At 38.1% G+C, this 15665-nt stretch overlaps 2 protein-coding genes across 3 annotated transcripts in view; one reads left to right on the top strand and one right to left on the bottom strand.

Moving 5' to 3' along the window:
* LOC121382373 (SCO-spondin-like) overlaps window positions 1-15665 on the bottom strand; it is a 50240-nt gene that overhangs the window by 21138 nt on the left and 13437 nt on the right. The window contains exons 6-12 of one of the 2 annotated variants that reach the window (XM_041511960.1): window positions 14334-14525; window positions 10031-10228; window positions 7341-7538; window positions 6104-6298; window positions 4275-4469; window positions 3030-3224; window positions 1931-2128 (exon numbers count right to left, since the gene is read on the bottom strand). In XM_041511960.1, the coding sequence (XP_041367894.1) occupies window positions 1931-2128; window positions 3030-3224; window positions 4275-4469; window positions 6104-6298; window positions 7341-7538; window positions 10031-10228; window positions 14334-14525 (1371 nt within the window). The remainder of the gene's footprint in view (window positions 1-1930; window positions 2129-3029; window positions 3225-4274; window positions 4470-6103; window positions 6299-7340; window positions 7539-10030; window positions 10229-14333; window positions 14526-15665) is intronic. The other variant, XM_041511961.1, reaches the window with a different exon arrangement.
* Window positions 1-15665, top strand: part of LOC121382374 (probable maltase-glucoamylase 2) — a 46932-nt gene that overhangs the window by 23923 nt on the left and 7344 nt on the right. The gene's annotated exons all lie outside the window — the stretch shown is intronic.

Raw genomic sequence — 15665 nt, 5'->3', positions numbered from 1 at the left:
CAGACTCTATTTGTATGGGGTTGTCATGACATTAGTGTTTCAGACTCTATTTGTATGGGGTTGTCATGACATTAGTGTTTCAGACTCTATTTGTATGGGGTTGTCATGACATTAGTGTCTCAGACTCTAGTTGAGTGTTGACTCTAGACTGTAAAGGTTTTATAAGCACCAGACCTGGGGGGTTTTGGTATTAAATTTTGAACAAAATGTCATTTTAATGCATTATAAATTTTGAACCAGATAAAAGCTCGTGGTAACTGAACATTATTTCACTCGGGATATAAATTTGATAATAACTAATAACTCGTTTATTATCCTCTATTTATTAACTCGGTTAATAATGGTTTGCTGTCAATGTGTCATTTGTTTACAGCCAACAAGACTTGTATACTTGAGCGTAACGTGTTGATGAAATTTAGTTAAAAGTGCGTGACGTCATATTACCGGTGAGGCCACTTCCGAACTTCGATTTATTTAATATCGAATTAAAATGTTATTTTAGAAGTGTTAAATGATAAATACAATTCGTTATTGCACAATCCTACATACAAGATAGCACATACCACGGCCTTTGATATACCAGTCGTGGTGCTCTGGCTGCAACGAGAAATAGCCCAATGGGCCCACCGACCGCGCATCAAGCGAGCGCTTTACCACTGGGCTCACAACGACTGGTTACTACCATAAGATTTCATTTTTAAGTCCCTTATTAGAAATACGACTCATGCAAAGGAATATAATAAGCATGAGTTGTGTGAATGAGTAAGTAATTTAAATATAATTATATAATATACTGTTATACATGCAATATCTACTCTATTTCTTATATGCTATAAAATAACAATACCAAATGTAAAGAAAAACAAAGCGAACAAAACAAACAAAACAACAAACAAACAAAAAACATAACAAAAATACAACAATAAAACAAACAACCAACAACAACAACACCCCCCCCCCCCCCCCAACGAAAACAACCACCCTCTCTACAGAGACCTATATTTATTTTAAAGCTATCTACGGATAAACCTGCCTAGCGATCGTTTTCTGACGCCACGGAGCGCTCACAACAACTGAACGAGTGTTTCGTCGTGAATACGTGACACGTGTCGTATTGAATGAGTGTAATGTTTCGTTGTGAATGAGTGACAACTTTTCATGGTGTCTGAGTGACAACGTTTCGTTATGACCGTCTGGCAATGGATTGTTTACAGAGGGTCCGGTCTTGAGAGGTTTCACTATACAATGGTTAGTGATGTCTGAGCGACACTGCTTTACGGTGAATGCGTAACAATGTTTCTTGTGACTGAGTGACAATATTGTGTGATGTCTAAGTGACAACGTTTCGTTCTCAATGAGTGGCAATGTCTCGTGGTGACTGGGTGACAGTGTTTAGTGGTGACTAAGTAAGAGTAGTGTGTGGTCATTGAGTGACAATGGTTTATGGCAACTGATTAACACCGTTTCATGGTAACTTAGGGACAATGTTTCGTGGCGATTGAGGGCAATGTTTCGTGGTGATTCAGGGCAATGTTTCGTGGTGACCGTGTGGTAATGTTTAGTGGTGACAAAGTGACAGAGTTTTGTGGCCATCGCGTAACAATGTTTTATGGTGACTGATTAACAGCGCTTCGTGGTAACTGAGGGACATTGTTTAGTGATGACTAAGTGTTAGTGATTTGTGGCCACCGAATGACAATGTTTTATGGGAATTGGTTAACAGCGTTTCGTGGTACCTGATTATTTCTCGGCGACCGACTACTAACTGTAGACTCTGAAGTGACTATCTCCTAAATTAATGATACCCACAGATTTACAACCACATGATACGATTATGATTATTATTTCAAATAGAAAGATAATCGCTACTAGATAAACGTGTATATATGCACGCACATGGATAAACACGGGTATAAATATTGTTACGTACCAACATTATGTTCATTACACGCCTGTGCGTTACACGATTCCATCGTGCTCGCAGTTGCCTCCCCTTGGCAGTTTTTCCCACCATTGCTTGGAGGTGGGTTATTGCATTTTCTTGTCTTCACTATTAAACGCTGGCCTCCACCACAGGTCACGGAACATGGGCCATATTTGATCAGCCACGCTGACCACTGTCCGTCGACTGTAGATTAAAACTAGTGGTAGAACATGCACTGAATAGATAACATGTTTTATCTTCAACCACAAGTATCTTATGAACCATTAATATGTATTACTATTTCCACACTGATACACAAGTACAGAGGTAGATTTTGTCTACTGAAGTTTGTTATTCTCATTCTAAAAATATCTCATAAAGATAATAACCTGTTCAAACCGAATTGGGAATACCATTCGGCAAGCCTCGCCGAATTCTCATTCTGAACTTCACAAGATAAAGCCGATATCCTACGTCATTCTATTATTATCTATTTATTTCACACTGATATGTACAGAGGTAAAAGTTAGCCACGGAAGTTTGTTATTTGCGTTCTAAAATATGTTCAGAGTGCGAAAACATTGTTCCCATTATTCGGCACTAGTTATGATCAGCAATGGAATGCTGCACTGGTCACAGATACCTAAGATTATTTTAATTGCAGTTGATTGTTTTTATTTTTTATTATATTTAAAAACCGTTATGAACATATTTTTAAAAATTATTTTTAATGTAAGAAGTATTTAGCTTTGGTGTGTAGATATTGTTGGCGTCAAGGCATTCAATACGTGTGGACATACTACAGTGGCAAACTGCAAAGCTGTGGACTAAAACTGTTTATTTCATTATCATGCAGAATTGCAGGATAAATTAAATAACTGGTTACTGTCTGAATATATCGGCTTTATCCAATGACGAATGTCGCTCGGCAGATCCTCGAGACATTCGTCATTCTGTCTTGGCAGGATAAAGCCGACATCTCTCTCTCTCTCTCTCTCTCTCTCTCTCTCTCTCTCTCTCTCTCTCTCTCTCTCTCTCTCTCTCTCTCTCTCTCTCTCTCTCTCTGTGTGTGTGTGTGTGTGTGTGTGTGAACAGTGCTTCTTACCGGCAGGTTGTGGACAGGTCTGTTTGTTACATACATCCATCGTGCTCGAAGTTGCCTCCCCTTGACAGTTTTTCCCACCATTGCTTGGTGGTGGGTTATTGCATTGTCTTTTCTTCATTACCATACGTTGACCTCCACCACAGGTCACGGTACATGGGCCGTAACTGATCACCCACGCTGACCACTGTCCATCAACTGTAGATTGCAACTAGTGGTAGTATATGCATTGAATTATGTAACATATGGACTAATAATGAGGCGCGTCTGCAGGGTTGCGGCACGGGGGTTGCAACCCCCCTCTGCACAAAGCGAAGTTTCTTTATATTTTCCTCCCATTTAGCATGACCCGAACCCCATTCGCAACCCTAAATACTTCACTCACCACAGACTAGACACCCCCACCCCCCCTTGCATAATTCCCTGCACACGCGTCTGTTAGTATATATTACCCTGCACTCACATCCAAAGATACCTCGCAAAATTGGTCAATAGATCACTGTAGCTGATATAAACAGGAACAATAGCTTGTTTTACCCTCAATTTTTGTTTAATGAATTACAGAGCAAAGATACCTGTAATAACCAGTTAAGCACGTAAGATATCGGGTTTATCCTGTTCAAAGCGAATCGATAATTCCCCATCCCCACTTTCACCAGGTAAAACCGATATTCTACGACATCAACTAGTTATTCTCTACGTTTATTTCCACAGAGGAGGATGTTTGATACATAAGTTTGTTATTCCCATTCCAAAAATATCTCGTGGCTAACATGGGAAAATATCCTATGTGTTCCACATGTGAATACAACACACAGTATCCATTATTTTGCTAAATTCATATTAAAAACAAAACAATTCCAGGCTACTGTCTAGTCATATCAATAGCTAAAACGCTAATTTGAAAAACCGAATATTAGCATACTATTTGTTAATAAAAATAGATCTGTTTATCACATTTTCTATGTCGTGTAGGGGCGTAGCGTGGTCTGGAACAGGGGAGGGGGTCGAATATGAAGCTATTGAACCATATAGGTTTTTCCTGGACATCTATATGAATAGTCTAATAATGCATTGTAACAAAATTGTAAGCTCCCAGCCTATGCCCCTGACAGTGTATGGTACTGTTTCCTAAAACACTTAAATTATACATATCCAGGATTGTCGTTGTGTTATATGAGGAGTAGTTTTGGCTTGTTTTATTGTTGGGTGTATTTGTTGTGTTGTTAAGTCAATGGTCTTTCTTACCGATAGGTTTAGGACAGAACTGTGTGTTACATACATCCGTCGTGCTCGAAGTTGCCTCCCCTTGACAGTTTTTCCCACCATTGCTTGGTGGTGGGTTATTGCATTGTCTTTTCTTCATTATCATACGTTGACCTCCACCACACGACACACTGCACGGCCCATAATTGATCACCCATAATGACCACTGTCCATCAACTGTAGATTACAACTAGTGGTATTACATGCACTGAATTATGTAATATCTAATATCATCAACCACACGAATCATTGATAATGCGCCATTAACGAAGTACGTCTGCAGGGGTGGGGTTTGGGGATCGAAACTCCCCATGCGCAAAGCGAAGATATATATATATTCCATCCCCACCCCTGGATACGTCACTCGCCATAGTCTAAACTTCTCGCCTGCATAATTTCCTTCACATGTGTCTGTTAGTATATATTATCCTGCACACACATCCAAAGATATGGCGCAAAATTGGTCAGTGTAGCTGATATAAACAGGAACATTAGCTTCTTTCCTCCTTCAATTTTTGATAGACTACAGAATAAAGATACTGATAATAACCAGTTAATGACGTAAGATATCGGCTTTATCCTGTTCACTAAACCGTCAACGTCTAATGACTGTCAATCTAGGGGTTTTCTTGACGGGATGCAAACCATCTCGTCCCCTATACGCTGTGCACCCAAACGGCCTTAACGAGGCCACTCACGTGGACATAGAGATCGGACTTTAAACTTTTAGATCTGCGTTCAAAATTTTATGTCGAAATTACTTCTTTTTTTTAAATATTATTAAATAGTCCGATCCTCTCTTCTTTCTTTTATTTAATTTTGGACTGTCCTAAAATGCTCCAAATTATATAAATATTCGACCGAGCAATCATTTATTTTTATTTTTGGCTTGTAACATTTTATTTATTTTATTAAAAAATTCTATTAACTTTTTTACTAATTGCTATTTTCAAAATTCTGCCCATTTTCAACTCTACCCTCCCCCTCTCCTCATCCCGAGTCAGGCCACCGATCTTATCGGAGGTCGGACTCTGGATGGGCGTGTTCGAAACCCTAGTGGTATATGAGCACGTTAAAGTAGTTATCTAATCTAACCTGTTCAAACCGAATTGCGAAATCCGCTCGGCGTAACTCGCAGATTCCCCCATCGTCATCTTCCCAGGATAAAGCCGATATGCTAAGATATTAACTAGTTACTCTGTATTTTTATTTTCACAGAGGTAAATTTTGGATACAGACGTTTGTTATTCCAATTTCAAAAAAATATCTCGTGGCTAACATGAGAAATATCCTATGTGTTCCACGTGTGAATACAACAAGAGGTATCCATTATTTTGCTAACTTCATATTAAAAACAAAACAATTTCAGGCTACTGTCTAGTCATACCAATAGCTAAAACGCTAATTTCAAACACAGACTATTAGCATAATGTATGCTAATACAAATAGATATGTTTACAATTCCGAAGTCAATGAGTGTGTACCAAGTAGGGGATTAGCGGCTGGGGGTAAAGGTCGAGTATGGAACTATTGCATCCTACATTATTCCTGGACATCTATATGAATAACCTAATAATGCATTGAAAAAAAGGCTTTAGCCCCCAGCCTACGCCCCTGACTGTGTATGGTACTATTTACAAAGCACACATTAAAGTGTACATATACAGAATTGGTGATGTGTTATATGGTGGTGGTGGTGGTGGTGGTGGTGGTGTGTGTGTGTGTGTGTGTGTGGTGTAGGGGTGGTGGTTTTGGCTTGTTTTATTGTTGGGTGTATCTTTTGTTTTTGTTAAGTCAGTGGTCTTTCTTACCGATAGGTTTAGGACAAAACTGTGTGTTACATACATCCGTCGTGCTCGAAGTTGCCTCCCCTTGACAGTTTTTCCCACCATTGCTTGGTGGTGGGTTATTGCATTGTCTTTTCTTCATTATTATACGTTGACCTCCGCCACACGACGCACTGCACGGCCCATAACTAATCACCCACGCTGACCACTGTCCATCAACTGCAGAGTATAACTAATGACAGTACATGTATTGAATTAAACAGTACGAACTTAGCTTTTATCAGTGGAAATTGTTTCTATCCGTTTTCAACTTTAAAGGCTATACCTATGATTGTACTGAAGTTACATGACTGCTGTACATACAAGGTACCTTACAGCTCGTTCAAAGTTGTCACAATTTTGATTGTTTTTGTGATACCTGTGCTTAAATGCATTGTTGTGCAACAATGGCAGATGAATTTCCAGTTGGTTTGCATGTCATGTACTTACCTCTGATACTAACTCCATTATATACAATGTGGACTGGGATTCAATATCTTCCTTTTTCTAATTTACACTGCAGAGATCAGGATTCTCACTAATTAATCTTTAAATGGATGATGAGTGTAAAACAGTTATTTAAACAAATAATAATAATAATAATAATAATAATAATAATAATAATAATAAAATAAAGATAACAAAAATTGTGTGACTAATGATATACACTTTCTCAACTACGGTTAATTCGGCGTACATTTAAAAAGCACCTTTTTCTCCTTGTTTGAAGACCGGGTTGGCTGAGTGATTACGGTCGCGGGCTGTCAAATCGGCGCAGTAGGTCTGAATCTTGCCACTTATAGTGTTTAAATATACAATATCGTGGACAAATCTAAACGACAAAACCAGTCATAGGCGTCGGACGAGCACTGGGGTGCGTAACAAACTTGGTTTTCAGTCGTACATAATCTTCAGAGGTGGGGCCGGTGTCCCCCCCCCCCCCCCCCACCCCGATTCTGATACCTATATAATTCATAATCAAATCAGGACATGGTTTGCTTGGTTTACGATTGATTTAAAAAACACACACACACCCAAAAAAACCGCCCCAAAACCCACAGACCATCCAACCCCACCCGCCCTAAACAAAATCCCGCACAGCAATAACAAATAAACAAAAATAAAGCGATACTGTGATAGCAACATACACTAAAAGCATCCCAAAATGTATGTAAATGAAATTGCATATGTATAAATTAGATGCACACGACTATTAACTTACCGACAATAGGGTTGGGACAGGCATGTGTGTTACACACTTCCATTGTGGCTAAAGTTGCTTTCCCCTCACAGTTATTTCCACCATTACTGGGTGGTGGGTTATTGCATTCCCTTCTCTTCGTTACTAGGTGCCGGCCTCCTCCACATGATGTGGAACACGGCCAATGCTTGACCACCCACGCTGACCACTGACCATGAACTGTAGATTAATACTATTGGTAATACATACATTGAATAACAACATACTTCACAGAAATTCAAAGATTCAGTATTGTACAGGAAACGATTAGCCACAACCTCTTTGAGTTTTCGTTGTTTATTTTGTACGATACTCCCCTACACAGCTAACGATACCGTCTCCGCTGTGACCCGATTACATGTTACAATAATTCTCAGTAGTCAGTGTTCTTTAAACCTGGTTCCAACGTTACTGCTAACGTTGAATTTAATTATTTTCCAACATGTTTTTCTTTGCAAACGCATTAAAATAAACTGAAACCCAATTGTGAACACGATTCATTATCTAAAATGCACGACGTTCAGAAATGCACAGTAGATATACGCGCTTAAGATATATATATATATACAGTCAAACTTCGTTAACTCGAAGTTGAAGGGGACTACGAAATAGTTCGAGTTTCAGGGAGTTCGAGTGTTCGAAATTCGTACATGAAAAAAAAGTACATAACCTAGTGCTATTTGGCATACAACGTTTGGATTTGTTATGTTATGTCTCGCTATGTTAGTGAGGGTTTTTAAAATGATTTTTGTGATTTACAATAATTTTGCTATTTATATTGTGTATTTTTTATTTGGTAAACAAACGTACTTAGTGCTAATCGACATTCAGTATTTTAATTTATTACAACGTTACGTTCCGCCTTGTTTTGACATTTGAAAAATATATCAACTTTAATTTATCGCTTACTTCCGGTTATATGTAAGTACGTGCTTTCAGTTTTCGTAGTTTTTTTTGTTTTTTTTACTTTACTGTCAATTAATACAATAAAAGTACATAGAGATGTACGTCAAATTGATCGGATTTATCTCGTTTCTGTTAATATTTACTTAGTTTTATCATATACACAGAAGAAATGTGCTAACATCCGATATCAACGAAATGATAATACTGCAATGCAGTTTCACTTTGAGGTCTGCTGTACGAATTTCGAACACTCGAATTCCCTGAAACTCGAACTATTTCGTCGTCCCCTTCAACTTCGAGTTAACGAAGTTTGACTGTATATATATATATATATATATATATATATATACAGTTGAATCCCGTTGGCTCGAACACCGTTGGGACTTGAAAAAGTGTTCGACCCATCGGGTAGTTCGACCGAACCATAAGGTCAACACCATGTAAGTGTAACTCGGAACTTCATTTTTGGTTCGAGTGTTGCGGTGAATTCGACCCTTCCGAGTTTGACCCAATGAGATTCTAATATATATATATATATATATATATATATATATATATATATATATATATATATATAAAACCAGCAAAAATAATATAAAGGGGCTATATAAATTTGGCCCTCAAGCCTCCAGCACTATAACTAATACCATTAGTTATATCTACCGTTGTTTAGTGATGGGTTATTGTATTGTCTTTTCTTCGTTACTGCCCACAGCAAGACACGCAACATGACTCACAATAGCTGACCACCCACGCTGACCACCGTCCGTGAACTTGTATATTACAAATGGTCACAGTAAGCGTATTGAATTATATAATATTCTATATTTGATCAAGTACAGGACACGACGCGCAGGTCTGGTGTTGTTTATTGGTGTTATGTATAGAGATATAGAAACACCACTGTTCATGACATGATGATTAGAACACGTCTTGAATGTAAAGAGAACAGACCTTTTGTACAATGGAACCTGATAATATTTCCTAAGTAATACACAATGCGTCCAATGCCATATTACTGTGAACGAATTGGGACATGTACTACAATCACAACGTATGTATTGGCGGAATTCGGATTGCCCGTAACCATATTATCTCCTCTATTTTTGTTCGTTTTCTTTTCCTTTCCATATCATGCGAATTGAAGGTTAACTTCAGTAGAAAGAACAAAACCTGCACCTGAAACTAAAGTAATGATGACGTGTGTGTGTGTGTGTGCAAATGTGAATTGCAAATACACTTCTGCATATTTATATACATACAGAATACTAAACGAGCTTGCTTGTCATACCATTTTTATGAAACGAGTGAACAGTTTTGCGTTTCATAAAACAAATGGTATGGCAGACAAGCCAGTTCAGTATTTTATTTATTACAAACCAACTGCAAACAAGCCGCAACGCAGAGATAAGCAGATGTCGAGATCTACTACACGTAATTTTTCTACGAATTGGGTCAGCAAGTGACCTACGTCACGCTCACGTCACGCCAATATTACACTAGTTAGATATTGTGTGATTGTTATGACATAAGCAATATATTACACTGGTATGTAATAAATTGTAAAATGCGCACAGTGGAGAAAAGGTTTTAAAACCATGTATTATTACAAGTTCACGTGTTAGAAATGAAGAGAATTTACAAATATGTATAGAAAATATAAATATATTCTAAATCATCAACTTTTTAAACCTGTTAATCTCGACGCGCTTGATTGCAAATAATGCGTTGTGCGCAAACAAATGCTCGCAAGCGCTACTACTCACCAACAGTTGGCTTAGGACATTTCTGTGCGTTACAGACTCCCATCGTGCTCGAAGTTGCCTCCCCTTGACAGTTTTTCCCACCATTGCTTGGTGGTGGGTTATTGCATTGTCTTTTCTTCATTACCATACGTTGACCTCCACCACAGGTCACGGTACATGGGCCGTAACTGATCACCCACGCTGACCACTTTCCGTGAACTGATGGTTAAATTTGCACATAGAATACAAATAGCATCGGAGAACTATTCAGTGACAACCATTTGCTAATATACATATGCAAGACATTGGGTTTGTACAGTCCACCCATCACTTAAGTTTTGCATTTACCATAGTTTGACACCCAAATAGCCGATGTATTTTTCGTGCTGGGATGTCGTTAAATATCTATTCTATTCTATTCTATTCTATTCTATTCTATTCTATTCTATATTATTCAATTCTATTCTATTCAGTCCACCCACTGTTCTTGAATTAAATGAAATGTATTGTTCTTGATGGACTTTGGTTGGTCCAGTTGTTCTTATGTCTGTGTGTGTGTGTGTGTGTGTGTGTGTGTGTGTGTGTGTGTGTGTGTGTGTGTGTGTGTGTGTGTCTGTGTGTGAGTGTGAGTGTGTGTGTGTGTGTGTCTGTGTGTGTGTGTGTGTGTGTGTGTGTGTGTGTGTGTGTGTGTGTGTGTGTCTGTGTGTGTGTGTGTGTGTATCTGTGTGTCTCCGTGTGTGTGTGTGTGTGTGTGTGTGTGTGTGTGTGTGTGTGTGTCTGTGTGAGTGTGTGTGTGAGTGTGTGTGTGTGTGTGTGTGAGAGTGTGTGTGTGTGAGTGTGTCTGTGTGTGTGTGTGTGTGTGTTTGTGTGTGTGTCTGTGTGTGTGTGTGTGAGTGTGTGTGTGTGTGTGTGTGTGAGAGAGTGTGTGTGTGTGAGTGTGTGTGTGTGTGTGTGTGTGTGTGTGTTTTGGGGGATTTTTGTTGTTGTTTTATTTGTATTGTTTGTGTTGGTGGTGCTTGGGTGTTTTTTTATGTGATTTTTAAAGGGTTTTTAGAGGGATTTTTTTGTGGGGTGAAGAGTGGAGGTTGTTGGGGTGGTAAACAAATTGCATGGGTGTAACGCCATTAAAGGAAGGCGAGATGTAGCCCAGTGATAAAGCGCATGCCTGATGTGCGGTCCGTCTAGGATCAATCCCCATCGGTGGTCCCATTGGGCTATTGCTCGTTCCAGCCAGTGTATTATGACTGGTATATCAAAGGCCGTGGTTTGTACTAGCCTGTCTGTGGAATGGTGCATATAAAATACCTCTTGCTACTAATGGAAACGTGTAGCGGGTTTCCTCTCTATGACTGTGTCAAAATGACCATATGTTTGACATCCAATAGCCGATGATTAATAAATCAATGTACTCTAGTGGTATCGGTAAACAATACCAGAAAACCTTTAACTTTAACGCTATTAAATATTGAAGTCTAAACTGTAAACACAGGGTCTGGTCTAGTGCGAAATAAAGAATATAATCGGTTTCAATCTATGTTTTCGAATATATTGTTCGGTGGACAATGTTTTCGAATATATTGTTCGGTGGACAGCAAATAATATTTCTATATATTTTTCATGATATATTTAATTCGGTAAACATAATGTTAATAGGGACCTAAAATGTTCAGATCAGGTCAGGCCAGAACATAGGTTTTAACGTGCACATTCAGACCAAACTGTTGTAGCACACGCCTGTCTTGGGCGCAGATGTCGGCTTTCACTGGCTCCTCCGTCCAGGACAGGAGGTTGTTTTTTTTTTTTGTTTTTTTTGTTGTTGTTGTTGGGTTTGTTTGGGTTTTTTTTTTTTTTTTTTTTTGGGGGGGGGGGGGGGTTGTTTGTTTGTTTGTGTTGTTTTTTGGGGGGTGGGGTGGGGTGGGTTGAAGTGGTCGCCCCTCGCTAGCATGTGCAAGGGATCACAAGCAGAACCACAAAAATTAAAAGTTGAGCTAATTGGTTGATTTGACTTAATCGAAAAGTATCTCCAGGCTAGAATCTTCGATGCTGGAGGCTGTGGTGGTTTGGCAATCATAGGTGCCCTGTGATTTGTCCTTCTAAAATATTCACAAGACGTTTTGTTGTATTAGGAAGAAAGAAGGAAATGTTTTATTTAACGACGCACTCAACACATTTTATTTACGGTTATATGGCGTCAGAGATATGGATACGGACCAAACATATGTTGAGAGAGGAAATCATGGGCTACTCTTTTCGGGTAGCAGCAAGGGATCTTTTATATGCACCATCCCACAGACAGGGTAGTGCATACCACGGCCTTTGATATACCGGTTGTGGTGCACTGGCTGGAACGAGAAATAGCCCAATGGGCCCACCAACGGGGATCGATCCCAGACCAACCGCGCATCGAGCGAGTTTTGTTGTGTTATTACCAATGTTCTCTGAGTTGTTGTTTTTGTGGGGGCTTATTTGGTGCTGTATTTAAGATATTCACAATACACTACTAATTTTAACAGACACAAAACCTAATGGGGTTTAAGCCGAATGATATAAATCAAAACAATAAAAATGAAATAGTGTTTAAGTGCCGAGTGTTATTCAATTTACATTAGTATAATCATTTCTCCAGACCTCCAGACAGATACAAAATTTATTATCAAATATTTTGACGATTTGTTTGAGAATGCCATTATCTTCAATAAGAAACACTGACTGTTGATTTTATTTTATATGCATGTGTATTTAGCAGCTAAAAGCCTTCCGGTGGTCTTGACAACCGATCTAAACATTAGCGACGAAGACAATTAGTAATGTTTTGACACTGGGACATGTTAGACAGATAAAAACTTTACGTGTCTGAGGGGGAAATAACTATGTCGTGCTTTGTTCAAGTGTAGCGTGCCACATCTAAACTTTTGCATTATAGAAGACAAACTAATTTGTGTTTCGTGGATTTCTTTCTTGGTTTTAGTTCTTTTCATTTCAGCATATTACGGTAATCGCACGATGTCGTAAGTGTGTGGCTTTATCAGCTATTGTCAATTTTATAATCACTGTACTTGGAAATGACATAACGACCATGGCAGCCACGGCGGAGCAGGGAGGGGAGTGCTAGATCAAAAATATTATTGGTAGTAAATCTTAAGGCAGAGATGAATATTACTTGTAGAATGAAGGAAACTGCATTTCAGGACATCTTGTTTTCAAATATATCCCCCCTTTTTTTTTTCCCTTTTTTTTTTTAAAAAAAAAAATTTTTTAAAATTTTTTAACCAAAAAATTATTTTTAAAAAGTTTTGGGGGAAAAAAAAAAAAAAAAAAAAAATTTAAATTTTAAAAAATTTTTTTTGCCCCTTTTTTTTAAAAAGGGTTGCCTTTTAAAAATTTGCCCTTTAAAATTTTGATTTCCCCTTTTTGGTTTTTAAAATTTTTGCCAAAACCCAAAACCCAAAACCCCCCCTTTTTTTTTTGGGTTTTTTTTTTTTTTTTTTTTTTTTTTTTTTTTTTTAAATTTTTAAAAAAAAAAATTTTTTTGGGGGGGGAAAATTTTTTTTTTTTTTTAAAAAAACCCCCCCTTTTAATTTTAAATTTAAAAAAAAAAAACCGTCCTTAATTTTTTTTTAAAAAAAAAAAAAATTTTGATTAATAATTAAAAAAAAATTTTTTAAAATTTTAAAAAAAAAAAAATTTAAATTTTTTTTTTTTTAAATTTTCTTTCCTCTCTCTCTCAGGTTGTCGCCTGTGGGGAGATCCTGAAAAACCGCATATGTGTCCGGTAAACAAATCAATCCATGTTGAATTATTAATTCCATGTGTCATGTGAATTATTAATTCCATAGGTCGACATTAAACATAATAAATTACTGCAATGTCCACAGTACCTGGAAATCATATAAAAAATATATATAATACATTTATGTAGGAACATGCACATGTCCTAAACTACTGGTGCGATATTTTGTGCAAGCAATTATATTATATAACACTACATATATACACATATATGAATAAATATATCTACTAATGTATGTAAATATTTCTATATATGAATAAATATACCTAGTATACTTCTATTTTAAAATATCATAAATACATGTATGTGTGCCAAAACACTGAAATGTATGTTTTCCGGTGTAAGCATGAAACGAACACAGCCTTCAGACGATGACATCGCATTTTGAACCGTTTAAATTCGATACAAATATTAAACATTTAGTTCGGAATAATGTTATTATATTGGAAAAAATATTTTGAGAAACATAGATTTCACTATTTTGACAATGTTATATTTCCATAGTGTGTGCCGATGTATACATGCATACCATACCTTTTTCCGAGCACGACTGTACATTGCAGGGTTGGAAAATGATGATTCTTGACTTGCCATCGCATTTTAGGCCACCGCCGCTCGGGGCAGGGTTGTTGCATGTTCGGGTCCGGACCACCAGCTGACTGCCGCCCCCACATGGCTTGGAGCACAGCCCTGCGATCTCCACCCAGGCCGACCAGCAACCGTTAACTGGAACAAATACATGGGCGGTTTTAGTTTTGGAGTCATTGGTAACAAATATTATATTCAAAATACTTTAGGGGCAGAACGTAGCCCCGTGGTAAGCGCTCGCTTGATGCGCGGTCGGTGTCGAATCGAACCCCGTCGGTGGTGCCCATTGTGCTATTTCTCGTTCCAGCCAATGCACAACGACTGGTATATCAAAGGCCGTGGTATGTGCTATCCTGTCTGTGAGATAGTGCATATAAAAGATCCTTTGTTGCTAATGGAAAAATGTAGCGGGTATCCACTCTAAGACTATACGTCAAAATTGCCAAATGTTTGACATCCAGTTGCCAATAATTAATAAATCAATGTGTTCTTGTTGTGTCGTTAAACAAAACAAACTTTATTTTAGTCCCTTTATGTCGAGCAATATACCGTCTGCTCCAGTTTTGGTGTCTAGATATAACAACTTCTAAGTTACCTCAGGACATGCTCATTGTATGCATATTACATTACAACCCCATCTCATTCTGGCAAGCAAAGAAATTGCTCCTATGATGACCAGGGACTCCTGAGAGAATTCAAAACGTTTTATGGTAGACATTTGAAGGCATTAATACGATGTATCACTGACCAAAATGATGGCTGATGCCATTCCATAGTTTGAACTTGTGCATACTTTTTAGATTTCTCTTTGGTGAAACTTGCACATTTGTTTCATCGTTTTAGATGAAGTAACGGTTTTGACAGCTGTGGTGGCGGTACTCATAACGGAATACACATATGAGGCAGGATAAGCTCCTCTTTCGCGAACACCTAATATGAACAATATAACCATTATCCGCGATCAAACCCGTATCTCTGCACAATACAGAATCGAATAGTGGCTGATTCCACACATCTCTGTCTAGTGCCTCGTCTATGCGAAGACAGCCACTCCAGGGGAGATCGTTCACTGGTTGATTCCACACATCTCTGTCTAGTGCCTCGTCTATGGGAAGACAGCCACTCCCGATAAGATCATCCACTGGACAATATATATCTTTCCAGGATCGCTCAAAAAGAGGACTGCCACTCTCAGACTAGTTTACTAAATTAAAACTAGCACAAGACAGATCTTATTGGAATAAATATAGCTGCTCTCGTGCTATCATCACTAGTTTG

The sequence above is a fragment of the Gigantopelta aegis genome, chromosome 9 (assembly GCF_016097555.1).
Source record: "Gigantopelta aegis isolate Gae_Host chromosome 9, Gae_host_genome, whole genome shotgun sequence".
NCBI lineage: Eukaryota > Metazoa > Mollusca > Gastropoda > Neomphalida > Peltospiridae > Gigantopelta > Gigantopelta aegis.
Note: the sequence above shows the minus strand (reverse complement) of the source record. Positions and strands in the feature narration are given on the sequence as shown.